At 41.2% G+C, this 13,986-nt stretch overlaps 1 protein-coding gene across 4 annotated transcripts; it reads right to left on the reverse strand.

The window, feature by feature from the left end:
• Nucleotides 1-436: 436 nt before the first annotated feature.
• NIPA2 (NIPA magnesium transporter 2) lies at nt 437-13,771 on the reverse strand. Of its 4 annotated transcripts, none has more exons than XM_073664521.1 (6): nt 13,639-13,771; nt 8,882-9,122; nt 6,700-6,756; nt 6,485-6,575; nt 5,340-5,500; nt 437-2,469 (listed from the first exon to the last, which is right to left on the reverse strand). In XM_073664521.1, exons 2-6 carry the CDS (start codon nt 9,018-9,020, stop codon nt 1,829-1,831), a joined length of 1,089 nt encoding a protein of 362 aa, XP_073520622.1. In that variant the 5' UTR covers nt 9,021-9,122; nt 13,639-13,771; the 3' UTR covers nt 437-1,828. The 4 variants fall into 4 exon arrangements, with proteins under 4 accessions (XP_073520622.1, XP_073520623.1, XP_073520624.1 ...); XM_073664522.1 differs by having other exon boundaries at nt 13,614-13,759; XM_073664523.1 differs by lacking the exon at nt 13,639-13,771 and adding an exon at nt 11,289-11,407.
• Between the last annotated feature and the right edge of the window lie 215 nt (nt 13,772-13,986).

The raw sequence follows: 13,986 nt of genomic DNA on the forward strand, positions 1-13,986 counted from the left end.
TGCAATGCGAGTTTACACCGGACGATGCATTGCCGATAACGATCTGTTGTACTGCACCAGAGATTGTTTCACCTGATAAGTGTTTTGCTCGCTCGTCAGCTGGTTGGCAGCCTGTTTACTACTCAAGATAATCATGAAATTATTGTTTTTAACAACACTCATTCACAATTATCTTGCACTGTAGATACCCCATACGTTTGTGTTGTGATCAGTAATGTGGTTATTATGGCTGATAACTGCTAGCATTTATCAAATACAAGCATCATTCTACTTAAATAAAAAAAAAAATACTATCTCTCAAGTTGATTCTGAAAGATTTTATTTCAAAATAAGTTATGTTTTACAATTTAATAGTATTTACCCACTCCCTTTTGTACAACTGCAGCAAAATCTAACATACAGAAGACGGAAATCTACAGCATTTTGCATCCAGAGCCAAAATGTACCCATATATTTATATACAATTAAAATTTCAGTGCAACATATTTTAGAGCAAAACTTAAAAGTTATGTACAGTTTACCATGCTCAAACTAAAAACAAATGAAAATGAAGGTATAAGGCAAAATAAATCTGCACACTAATTGGTCCAACAAAAAAAAAATGTTAAAATGATTGTCTACACAGTGGGGGAATAATAAAAAGAAAAATTCATTCTGCTAATGATATGCAAACTTGCCGAGATCCGCAAAACCATTCAAGTGAAAATAGTCTGATATTTAGCTATAAAAATGAAGGGTAAGTGCAGAAAGGGTGGTACAGACGGGGTAAAAAAAAAAAAAACAATACAGTCCATTTAAAATCTTTAGCAGCTTACCTAGCCCTGTTAAGCGTGTGCATCATTTTGGTAGAAAACAGCCGTTTCACCTGCAAAGCTATGGCTGATTGCAATTTTGTGGTTAAAACGACTGGGCTCTACAATTTTAAAACTTCAGCCACATCTAAAATCGCGGTTGCCGCAGGCTCGCTCCAGCTAGCCTTACCCAATGGTAAAAATAGATTACTGCACTTTCAGAAGGAGCTGGTATGGCCTCATAAGTGTCATATCTAGGTCATAGGCCATCAATCAAATACTGATTCATCCAGGTTCTTCTGAAAACTTGAACTATTTTGTCAGACGACACATAGTTCAGTGTCTATGGTGAAGAAATCAAAAGGAGGAATAAGAGCAGTGCAATTCTGCATTAATCACTGATAGTTCACCTTAAAGCAGATTTGCCTCCATCATGTATACTACAGTCTTCCTAGAGTGGTGGCTAACAAGTCACAACATGCTGTGCCACTGAGCGCTCCGCAAGCGCTAGACTCATCCAGGGTGGTAATGTCTACTGCACACAAAAAAAAGCAATTTCAATCATTTTTTTTTTACTATGAAATATCCCCTTAAAGACACTGATGAAGTGGAATGGATCTCCAGTGGATAGATCATATACTGCTCTGGCCCCACTTGGGTTAGGGATAATAAAGCCGTGATGTAAAGGTGATGCTCTACTTCTGATTCAGAAACTGCAAATGAAGACACGACATTCAAATCGACCACAAAACTAGTGAAAACCCCATTGAAATACTTTTAGTGGCATAGCTTCAGAATATGAAAACATTTTGGTTTAGCAATTTTACAGAATATTTCCTTTACATTGGTTTTGTACACGCTATCCTATTCGTTCAGAACAGGAGGATGGTGCCCACAGCTACACGGAAGGCAAACGTTTATTTAAAGTCATTGAGCAAAATGGCAAAGGCAATTAAAATATTCACCCAGTAACTCATCAGGACAGTATCTGATTGTGTGGCGGTTTTGCTGGCAGTGAAGAACGTATTTTTTGCACTTTAAAACGTTGTTAGACTTCCGTTACGCCGAGAAGCAGTGCTCTCATTCATCTGCATGTCCGTGTCACAAAGGTGGCTCTCCTCGTCACCGTTCAAGTGCTCATATGTGTTGGTAGACAGGCTTCCGTTCAGGAGCCGCTCCTCTTTTCGTAGAGAGACTGGCAGGTTCGATAGGGTAAGAGACACATCTTTGAAGGCATGCAGTAAAAATATTCCAATGATAATGGTCATAAAACCACTGAAAGTGCCAATCATGTCATTGGCAGACATATGCTGCCACTCCTTGAATAGAATTGCAGAACAAGTAAGCACTGAGGTGGTGAAGAATACATAGTAAATCGGCGTCACTAATGAGGTGTTAAATATGTCCAGAGCTCTGTTTAGGTAGTTAATCTGAGTGCTTACACACACAATAAGGCTTATAAATAGGATCCAGGACAAGGGATTCTTCAGAATGGGTTCTCCAGCAAACAGTCCCTTAATAGCAATTCCCAATCCTTTCACGCATGAGACAGACAGTGCTCCAATCACAGAGCATATGGAGATATAGACTAGTATATTGGACTGGCCATGGGTTGGTGCAACCACAAAGATTAGGATAAGTGACACAATGATCACGCCTGTAGCAAAAAGTAAGAAACCTACAAAATAAACAAAAGGCAGTTAGGTAACCTCTTATTAACAAGTCAAGGCAGGGCATATACTTGATGTAAGAGTTTAAAAGGAACCTGTCAGTAGCTTCATGCTCTTCGAACCACAGACAGCATTAATCAGCCTGGCTGCACAGTTGCAGCCAGGTAAGTTTTTCTTGGAAATGTCGGAAAGTATAGTTTAAAGAGCTGGCTGGGAGCTATAGGGAGATATAAGACTTGTCTAACATTGTCCCCTTCTCCCTGCACTTCTCTCGGACATGGGTAGCCGCCTGAAAATCAACTAAATCTGTGTGGGGAGAGGCCGCCCGGGGTGGCGCCAGGCTAATCACAACCATAATCCCTTGCCATATCATTAAACTATGTTTTTTTTTTCCACTGTCCATAAGGGAACGCAATGGTTAATCCACTCAAAAGTGCTCCCTTCTGTGCCACAGCCCCTGTGACTTTCCTCCTCCATCAACTGCAATATAGAAGATTGCTAAATCCTGGTCTTTCACCTCTCTCTATAAGTCATGCTGCAGGATTATACACAAAATGCATCAGTTAAAAAATATATTATGCAGCCAAGCATAGCATATATACATAGCATGTATCATAGCCAAGCACAGAGGCTGGACAGACATCTGTCTGAGATGGTTTAGTGACTCCTGCATTGAGCAGGGGGTTGGACACGATGACCCTGGAGGTCCCTTCCAACTCTAACATCAGTTTTTGCTATTTCATAGAATATCGGACTAGAAAGTGGAATGATAGTTCTTAAGTGATCCTAAGTATAGCACTTGGGTCAAGATTTTAATTTTTTTCCAATATTACCCAGCCCTGGCATTAGTCTGGAAAAGCATAGCTATCATGGATCCATTATAAACCAACGCCATGACTCTTGTTGATATTGTCATAGCAAACATAATAATTGCACTAGTACAGTAGTTAGGAGATTAGTAAATGGAGAAGAATGAAAGTGAGATGTATTACAAGTATCAATACTCTCAGTTTACAACCTATGGAGCTCAATGTATAGGACGTACAGCTACACATTTACAGTTAACATTGCACAGTCATTACAGAATATGCCATATATTTCCTTCCCCTGCAGATATAGAGCAGAGTGACTGTGGTCTGTGCTAAATGCTTTACAAAATGTCATACAATGGAGAAAAGAGTTTGCTCCATACCTGCCCAGTGTGCAGCTTCTATTACAATGAGAGGAGTATGTTTCTGTCTTCTATGTACAGTGGCTTGTGAAAGTATTCACCTCCCTTGGCTTTTTACCTATTTTGTTACATTACAGCCTATGTTTAAATATTTTCGTAATCCGATTTGTGTGTGATGCATCAGCACTAAATAGTCTAAATTGTTGAAGTGAAGGGAGAAAAATATAGGCATAAATTAAATTTATGGGGCCAAATAACAAAAAATTGGCATGCACATATGTATGCACCCCTTTTGCGATGAAGCCCCTAAAAACTTCTGGTGCAAGCAATTAATTTTCTAAGTCACATGCTAAGTGAAAGGAAGTCCACCTGTGTGCAATCTAAGTGTCACATGGTCTGTCAGTATATACACAACTTTTCTGAAAGGCCACAGGGTCTGCAACACCATTAGGCAAGAGGCACCACTAACCAAACAACACTATGAAGATCAAGGAGATCTCCACACAAGTCAGGGGCAAAGTTGTTGAGAAGTACAGGGTTGGGTTATAAAAAAAATATCCTAATCTCTGATGATCCCCCGGGCACCATCAAATCCATTATCATCAAATGGAAAGAACATGGTACCACAACAAACCTACCAAGAGAGGGCTGCCCACCAAAACTCTGAGCCTGGGCAAGTAGGGCATTAATCAGAGAGGCAGCACAGAGACCAAAGGTAACCCTGAAGGAGCTGTAGAGTTCCCAATCTTTGACTGGAGTATCTGTCCATACAACCACAATAAGCCGTACACTCCATAAAAGGTGCCCATTATGGCAGAGGGAGCAGGAAAAAGCCTTTACGTACACAAAATTTGTATGATTCGTTTTGGAGTTTGCCAAAAGACATGTTGGAGACTCCCCAATGTATGAAGGAAGGTGCTATGGTCAGATGAGACCAAAATTGAATTTTTTGGCCACAAAAGTAAACCCTATGTCTGGCACCAACCCAACACATCTCATCACCCCAAGAACACCATCCGTACAGTGAAACATGGTGGTGGCAGCATCATGCTGTGGGGATGTTTTTCAGCAGCAGGGACAGGAAAAATGGTCTGAGTTGAGGGGAAGATGGATGGTGCGAAATACAGGGATATTCTTGAGCAAAACCTGTTTTAGTCTGTCAGTGATTTGAGACTGGGATGGAGGTTCACCTTTCAACAAGACAATGACTCAAAGCATACTGCTAAAGCAACACTCGAGTGATATAAGGGGAAATAAGTAAATGTTTTGGAGAGGCCTAGTAAAAGTCCAGTCCTTAATCCAATTGAGAATCTGTGGTCAGACTTGAAGATTGCTGTTGACCAGAGAAAACCATCTAACTTGAAGGAGCTGGAGCAGTTTTGCCTTGAGAAATGGGCAGAAATCCCAGTGACAAGATGTGGAAAGCTCAGAGACTTATCCAAAGCGACTTGAAGCTGTAATTGCAGCATAAGGAGGCTCTACAAAGTACTGACTTTAGGGGGGTGAATAGTTATACACCCTGAAGTTTTCAGTAATTTTGTCCTATTTGTTGTTTGCTTCACAAAAAACTGTGAAATTACGAATTGTGAGGTAACAAACCACGAAAAATGCCAAGGGGGGTGAATACTTTCGCAAGCTACAGTATAAATTTATGAATGGCTATAAAGACCACTACAATATATACTATGCACTAAAAATTTACTGTACCTGGATCAGCTAACTTGATGGACATTTCATTTAAGTTTTCAATCTCCTCTTCTTGAGGGGCATGAATGACCATTACTGTTGATCCCAATATACTCAGCAAACATCCAATTTTTCCATGAAGGTTTAGTTTTTCACTTAGGAAATATGAGGACAAGATGGCACTGAAATATGAAAGAGAAGATATCAACAACCCAGTAAAAGGATAAACACTGGCAAGAGACTCAATGCAACTATATTATATAGACTGTCTTACTCAGGAGACAATGAGATTTAAAGGAGTTTTCCAGCACAGTATATTGATGATCTATGTATAACAAGTCATTGGTATCAGGTTGGTGGAAGTCCTACACATGGCACCCCCAACGATCAGTAGGTATCAGCTCTGGTGGGATGTAATTAGTGTATACACAGCAGAATATCCCAGCTCCATACACTGTCTAGTGGCCACTGCCAGGTACTGCAAATAATCTCCTTTTCAACCAAAACCTGCACTAAGTACGCCCAAGCAAGTGTGGCTCTCAAACTGAGAATTGTTAGGGATGATAAAGACACATGACAATGATGAAAGACTAATGTAATGTGGGATAAATCAATGAAAATCACATTTTGGTCTAATAATAACATTCCAACCTTTTGGCAGGATGGTCAGGTGTGATAAGAGGAGCTGTGCGAGCAGATAATTGTCATTAATGTGATTTGATGCATCCCATGAATTTACATCCTAGTTTCCTCCAGTGACCCTGAAGAAAAGCAGTTATCTGAACCACCACCTGAAGACGCTGCTGATGCCCAACCCTACAATGTGGGGGGTATGGGGTAATGCACACAAGCTGCAGGTTTCAGCCACAGAGTCCGAGATAGGCAACCGGTCAGGAAGACACACAGCTGTTACAAAGCACATATTTTACAGATTTTTCTGTTAATCTTATCATAAAGTAGGAGGTTTTATATATTAATGGAACAACACAGCAACTTTACTAGCCTGGATGTTTATACGGGCCAAAAGAAAAAAAAACTCTGAAGTACGATTTGCCACCAGTGTCGAATGTGAAAAGGCTTTTTTTTAACAAAAGCATAAAGAAAACCACTGTGACACAACAATCACAACTCAATAATTTAAGAATATTGCTTTATGGGCAGCTTACCTGACTAAAACACTTAAAGCTCCTAGAGGAGTTACAAGTGTCGCCGGTGCAAAAGCATATGCGGCAAAATTTGCAACTTCTCCTGCTCCCACTGGAAGAAGGAAAGAAAAAAAACACAAGTGTAAGCAGCACAATAATTATAAAGTATGCAGAATGGCGAATGCAAGGAAACATAAGGAGGCTGCAGTCATTTATTGGCTTCTTTAGATACCTACTTGATAAGAGTCCTGCCCACCACAGCCACTCTTTCAGATACGCATGGCCGCCTTGACCTATAGAAAACAATACAACATCATATTAGTATTACAGTGAAGCACCCATTTCATCATCAATAGGAAATCTATAGGAAAGCGTTTCCTGTGCTCACTCTGTGGTTCTTGCCTAAAGTTACTGCTTTGTTAACAAGCGCAACGGTGATTCAGCTACATGGTGACAATGCAGTTTAATGCCCTTTTATGTGGGCCGATAATTGTTCGAACAGTTCCTAATCACTGGCCCATCAAACATGGCAGAGATCAACTAATGAATAAGCAAAAACTGGTTCCTTGGCATCTTTTATGATTGCTAGCAGACCCAGCACATTGCCTAATGTGAACAGTGAATGTGCAGCCAATAATATGCAAACTGCATGAGGTCTGACCAATTGCATTAAAAGATCATTCATGCTACGGCTCATGCAAAAAAGCCTGATACACTTATTATAGTGTCGGCAGGCATTAGTATGGTAGTAATGGGCAGAAATCTACTTGTGGAAGCGTGGCTTATAAGGAAGCTGTCAGCAGGTTGCTAGACCCTAAACTATCGTCATCTATGTATACATCTGAAATATTGACTAATGTCCATACCTTTGTATTGTAAATCCGTATCGCTGATGGATTTCTAGAAAACAGAGAACGTCTTTGCAAATGAGCTCAGGTGCAGGGGGGCTTAGCCTTACAGGTCTCCATCCTCTCGCACTTTTTTACCTCCCACCCGGCCCTGGACTCCTGTAAGTGCATGACAGATCACTCTTCTGTGTAACTTTCTCCCTCGCCTGAGATCTCGTGCAGGCACAGTCATTCCTAAGGGTGGCGCATGCTCAGATCGAAAGTCCGGCTCCTGCAACGTCATCAGGACCTCACTACGCTTTCACTACCACCATGAATGATAGCGCCTCGCATGATCTCTGGCTGTGGAGAAGGTCAGAGAAGAGTGACCTGTCAGTCATTGACTGGAGGAAGGAGGCCGGAGAGCTGTAAGTGCAGCGCCAAGAAACTAACTTACAATACAAAGGTATAGCTGTAATCAATATTAAAGATGCTTTACATACATTCGTTAAAAGTCTAAAAACCTGTCGAGAGTTTATTTTTAATGATGTTGCCCATTGGGTATGTTGCTAGGGTATCCATGATGAAATCACCCACCTTTTGCCAATTAGAAATAAAACTATTAAAAAAATATATATAATAATACACATATTTGGTATCGCTGTATTCAGAAATGTCCGATCAAAATATAAAAGATAAATTAATCTGATTGGTAAACTGCATAACTAGAAAAAAATCAAAATGTCGGAATTACGTTTTTTTGGCCACCGCAACATTGCAATAAAAAAAGATAATAGGCGATCAAAACATTGTATCTACCCCAAAATGGTATCATTAGATAAGTCAGTACAGGGCGCAAAAATGAATCCCTTAATCAGCCCCATATCCTGAAAAATGAAAACGTTAGGGAATCATATGGCAGTTCAGTTTTACCATATAGTGAACATGGTAAAAAAAAAAATACCCAAAAAACAATGAAATTTTTTTCCCTTTTCTAGTATACTATGTGGTAAAATGAATGGTGTCATTCAAAAGTAAAACTTGTCCCGAAAAAAAAAACACAACAAGCCATTATACGGCTATATGGCCTGAAAAATATAAAAAGTTATGGCTTTTGGAAGACGGGGAATAAAAAACAACAACGAAAAAGTCGCCGTGTAGTAAAGGGGTTAAACTGGTTCAAGAAATAAAGGAAAGGAGTGGCAGAACCACCCAGCGGAAGTGTTTTTCAAGTGTACAAATATCTGACACATTTCTGTCCCATCTACAACTAAATTAGTGTCTGCAAATGGCTAACTGATTGAAATCTGCCTCATCTGACAGAAAACCGATAGGACTAGGAAAAATCAGTCGGGAAATGACCATGGATGTAAAGTGCAAACAGCAGCTGAAAAATGTCAGAAAAAAAAAAACAAATATAGGGAAGGGTTTTTTCAGGATGATCATAAAGAAGAGAAGAATTGTCTGTAAGCTAATAATATATCTGTGGTTGTAATGGCAAAGTCAGACCAATGTCATCATCTTTAAGCTCGGTGTGATTGGTCAGAAATCTGAGAATACAGCAGTGCCATGTGCACAATCCATTACATACCTGCTCTCATAGAGCCCTTCCTTGCCAGCCGCAGCAGCCCCTTCTTCTTCAGTATAAAGCTGCCTCCGATAAAAATGCTTGAGCTAATTGCCAGGATGAGCCCAATGTAAAAGTCATATTTTCCTTTGTCTTGACTCATCTTGAAATGCCGTTATTCTACCCACATCGGTGTCTGTGCTACAAGCGGAGATTCATGGGTATCCGCACACACTAACTTCTTATCTGGAGTCTTCCGGTATAGCTGTACAAGAGAGCAGAGAGAAATGTGAACGCTGATTTCCAGGGTAATCATGAACAGCACACGGTAATAAGCCAGGTTACAGAACTGCAGGTAATATCCGGCATGGCGAGATCCTATCATGTAAAGCGCACAGTAGTCAATGGGACTATAATCTATCACCCTGACCTTGTGAGCTCGGGCAATGTGCTCCTGACAATGTGGGCTGCCACTGGTCACTGAATTTATTAATTTATACACTATATAGACCAAAGAATTGGAAAATCTACTCATAACACCTACAGGAACATTTATGACACCCCAATGGAAATACATATGTATTAGTAAGGAATCTGTCTTCTCTTCGCAGCCAAAACAGCTTGCATTCTTCTGGGAAGGCTGTCTAGAAGATATTGGAGTATGTATGGCGGAATATATACCCTGTCATTCAGAAGAACAATTCTGTGTTCAGACCCTGATGTTGAAAGCCTCTGTCCTGGCTCACAATGAGCATTCTGGTTCATTCCAAAGGTGTTTGATGGGGTTGAGTCATGTTCTTCTTCATCAAACTCACCCAACCCTTCCTTTATGGACCTTGCTTTCTCCATTGGAGCACTGTCATCGGGAACAGAAAAGCCCGCCCAAACTATTCCCACAAAGTTGGATCTCTAGACGCTCTTTAATTCTGATTTCATAGAGGGTAGTATGAAGTTTAGGGCTTTTCTATTAGGTTCAAAAACCTCAACACACAATCCAAGTTTCTTAAACTTCTGGCACAATCATACAATAGCTTTTTACTTAGAATGGACCAGTCAGCTCTCCTGACTTATTTGTTTTAGCTAATACAAGATATATTGATAAGTGATGGTAACACTCATTTTATTCACATATTTCAGTGGAACAAGACAATGAATAGGCGACAGAGACTATATTGGCATATTAATATACGCGTCACTTTGCGTGTTGTATTATAGCAACCAAGACGTCAGTTCCCACACGTGTCCTCTGCAGTATTTACAGACATCGATCACTAGAGAAGCATAATGGTGGGGTAAATCAATGACTTCCATCCTGTACCTGGCAGTAACCGCTCCTGTGTGCACTCACTGGGACAACAAGTGTCCAACTAGGAATTATAGATCAGCATTAAGGAAGGGACTCTACCAATAGTAGGTATGTAAAAGTATTTATAAGGCTGCATTCACACATGTGTGTGCTACCATCCAAGAGAAACGGACTGATTTTTATTCTCAGGTGTCATCCTAGTCGCTTCTTTTTCTAATACCTTTTGTTTTCAAAGAAGAGGTGTGCGTGCTTCCACCAATAAACAGTCCCTTGAAAGTCAAGTTTTTGTTAAAATTGATCACTGAGCTATAGATCCGCAAAATCCCCATTGACTTACATGGTAGAGTCTGATCTGCAAACATGGATCAGAATAGGAGCTGCTCTGAGTCTCACGGATCTGTGATTTTAATGCATGTGTGAATAGATCCATTCAACTCTACAGGTACATGTACAAAAAACAATATCGGACAGCACATGTACATTTCACATGGAAGACTTAAGACTAATAGACAGTAATCTATACAATGTGACGTCAAAGAGAGCACACGTTCCATCTCTGGAGGAGATCTCCATGCGGTCATAGCAATATATGAAGAGCAGGAAGATCAAACCCAGCCGGGCTTCTGACAGAGGAAGACAAGATTCAGAACATCCTGATAACATGTTCACTTCAATGGAAGCTGAACAGCAGCACCCAAGAATGGCCACTAAACGGCGTATGGACCTGGGGTATTTCATATCTGTATACTATCTACATCCGGCCACCGAGGGACCAGATAACAGCTGATTGGTAGGAGTGTCGGACCCCCATCAGTCTGATGGTAATTACCTATCCTAAGGATATACGGTAGGTCATCAATATCCAAGTCCAGGATCATCCCTTTAACTGTGTAGAAGAGGAAAAACATGATCACTGACGTCACAGCAGCTACGAAAACATGCTTAGTCAGTGACAAGATAAACTTGCTAGAGGTTGTTATAGCCTGATCAGTAAGGAACAGAGAAATAAGCATCTCCACCCTGATACTACAGACATACGAAGAAGCAGTCACCTCAACATACAGTATATACTAGGATTAACACCTACAGACTGTCCATAATAAGCCAGTAAAGGAGCACACCGACCTCATCACACATGTTCTCTTGGTGCTACGAGGCTAAACAATGCCTGGATGTCTCCTGTGACTCCAGCTAATTATGAGGAACTAGATCCTGGAGGAGCAGCGTCACCACCAGGGAGTGCCACAATGAGGCGGCTGACTAATTAACACCGCACTCCGCTGGCAGAGCAGCTTTCTCGCGTGCTGGCGGAATAACAATTAGCTTGGAAGCCAGGCAATTGTTTTCCAGTCATTTATAGGTCAGTAATTAAATCCATGGAAAGCATTTATTTCTGGATGGCCAGAAATGACACTTTGTAGCATCCTCCGAAGTGTGAGAAGCAGTAATTGCTTATGGCAGATAGAGAATGCTCTTCGTTATTCCCGCTGAACATTTCAGAAACAAATTGACATCTGGGGGGCTACCATACCTCTTGTAAACAGGGTGGGCCTACCCAATCAGAAACCGTGTGTACAGGTGAAAACTAAGAGTGGCCCTCTCTATACCTAACAAAGCTGCACTCTGCAGTAATATAGCATGTAAACATGAAATATATTAAATATGAATTACATTACTGCTCTAGATAATAGGAAAAAATGGAGATGCTTAGCACATAATTTGACCAATTCGTGCAGCAAACGACAAGGCGATGTCCTGTTACTAGGAACCTATCTAATGTGAACACTCTCCTAGGCTGAAGCCTGCATTTATATGGGTAGGTAAGATCCTGCTATAATTAAAACCGCCATGGGCTGCTGGGTGGAGTGCTGGGTCATAGAGCCTGTATATAAATAACAAAAGACTGACCCTCACTCCAAACAGAAAACTGGTGTGTACAGGTGCGAACTAAGAGTAGCCATCTCTATACATAAGCAACAAGTTGCACTCTAACACTATAGCAGCAAACATGTGCGAAGCAGCTCCATTATCTAGAGCAGTAATGCAATTCAAATTTCATATATATCATGTTTACATTTGATATTGTTACAGAGTGCAGCTTTATTTGTCTGCTCCCTACACAATCAGCCAAGATTAGAGAGGAACACACCACAAATTGCAATTGTCAATTTACTGATACATTACCAGGAGGGATAACAAAGGAACAACACAATGCAGAGCTGTAAGAAAAGGTGAAAGACAGAACTGTCAGGGGAGGTGACAGATCCTCTAAAAGCACATCTGTCAACACAAACTGCATACATTATAACATAAATCTCTCAGACCTGATGAGGTTGGTGAAATAACTTTGAAAATTCAGGATAAAATGGCAGTATAATGCATATATATTATGTTGAGCATTGTTTGAGTCCAGCAATAGCTAGACTGATAACATTCTCATCTTAATGACAGATGAGAAAACTTTCAAAAAGTTTTATACAATTGTTCTGCCATGGATTTTCAAAGTAAGTACACCGGCCTCATCATACCTAAGAAATCTATTTAACAATATATTCAGTTTTTGTTGTGTGGTGACAGGTCTATAAAGGGTTCAGTGCTAGAACACAATACAATAACTACTCAGGCTGATGAGTTATCTGGACGTGTATGTGTACCATGGCGGAGCTTTCCAATAATAACTACTATGGCACCAGTCTGATCACACCTACATCTCGGTCTGGTTAAAGGGGGAATCCTCCTCCAATCTCACATCATAGACATGTCAGGCGATCACATTGGCGGACGCTGTGAAGACTGGAATCTTCATTACTGGAAATCTTACAAGATGCTAATGCTAAGAGGACACTCATGATATAACAGGCCCCGGCCATCACACCGATCCCGCACTAATAAACAAGGGGTGCAGCTGTGTCCACTGAGAAGCCCCCAAACTCTTAGGAGACTGCACTGTATGGTGCCCGGCCCAGGAGATCCTCACTGAGCAATCAGCGAGGGCGCTCACCCTAAACGATGCCCTTCCCGCTGCCACCCTGGAGGGCTATTTCAGCCATCCTCTCATGGATAGTAGTGGTAGTGGTCTAATATCTCAGACCCCACTGATGTGTCGGTGACAGATCAGAGTTACCTGAGTATTCTCTTCATGGAGGATCAGTCATGGTGGGTAAAACAATTTATTACAAGGGGTAAAGTCATCTATCTATAGGAGAAAGGAAAGCTGGAAGCATCCCTACAAAGACCCCCATGAGGATTAGAATGCAGTTACTGTGCAAAGGGGGGGCATGGAGGACTCGGGGGTCCCAGCATTAATGAAGGATTTCCCCAGATACTGCACAGGTCCAGGGCTGTCAGCACTGGTCTGGACTCCCACACGCTGTGACTGATAGGACACGGTACTCTATGCGTGAGCACCGGGGCTGCACTTCCATGTGCTGCCACAGGACGGCGCATTACCTGCCCTATCCCGCCCCGCACTCGCCTTCCAGCTAACAGGGCCGATATCTCCATGGGGCCACAGCTGGCGGCTCCTAAATCCGGGCGTGACGTCACTCCGGCTCCGCCAGCTTCCTGCTTCCGCCAAGTGACACGTCATGTGACCGGTGCCTTCAACTAACTTTATCAAAAAGACAATCCCAGGTGACAGGAGAGGGAGAGCAGGCAGCAGAGTCCTGCACACTATACACACATATACATACATACATACATATATATATATATATATATATATATATATATATATATATATATATATATCCGCCCTGTGCTCATATACATGTATATTTATCTACGGTCCTAGAACACCACATGTAATGTACATGGGAATCTG

The sequence above is a fragment of the Phyllobates terribilis genome, unplaced genomic scaffold (genome assembly GCF_046119375.1).
Source record: "Phyllobates terribilis strain yellow unplaced genomic scaffold, ASM4611937v1 Scaffold_2__4_contigs__length_985480577, whole genome shotgun sequence".
NCBI lineage: Eukaryota > Metazoa > Chordata > Amphibia > Anura > Dendrobatidae > Phyllobates > Phyllobates terribilis.

What these genes read in the sequence shown, in the direction of transcription:
- NIPA2 (XM_073664521.1), bottom strand. Translation starts at nt 9,020, where the DNA reads ATGAGTCAAGACAAAGGAAAATATGACTTTTACATTGGGCTCATCCTG. An exon ending in GAAGGGCTCTATGAGAGCAG is followed by an intron (nt 6,757 to 8,881) that starts GTATGTAATGGA and finishes TGTTTTCTATAG; the next exon opens with GTCAAGGCGGCCATGCGTAT. An exon ending in GTGGGCAGGACTCTTATCAA is followed by an intron (nt 6,576 to 6,699) that starts GTAGGTATCTAA and finishes TCCTTCTTCCAG; the next exon opens with TGGGAGCAGGAGAAGTTGCA.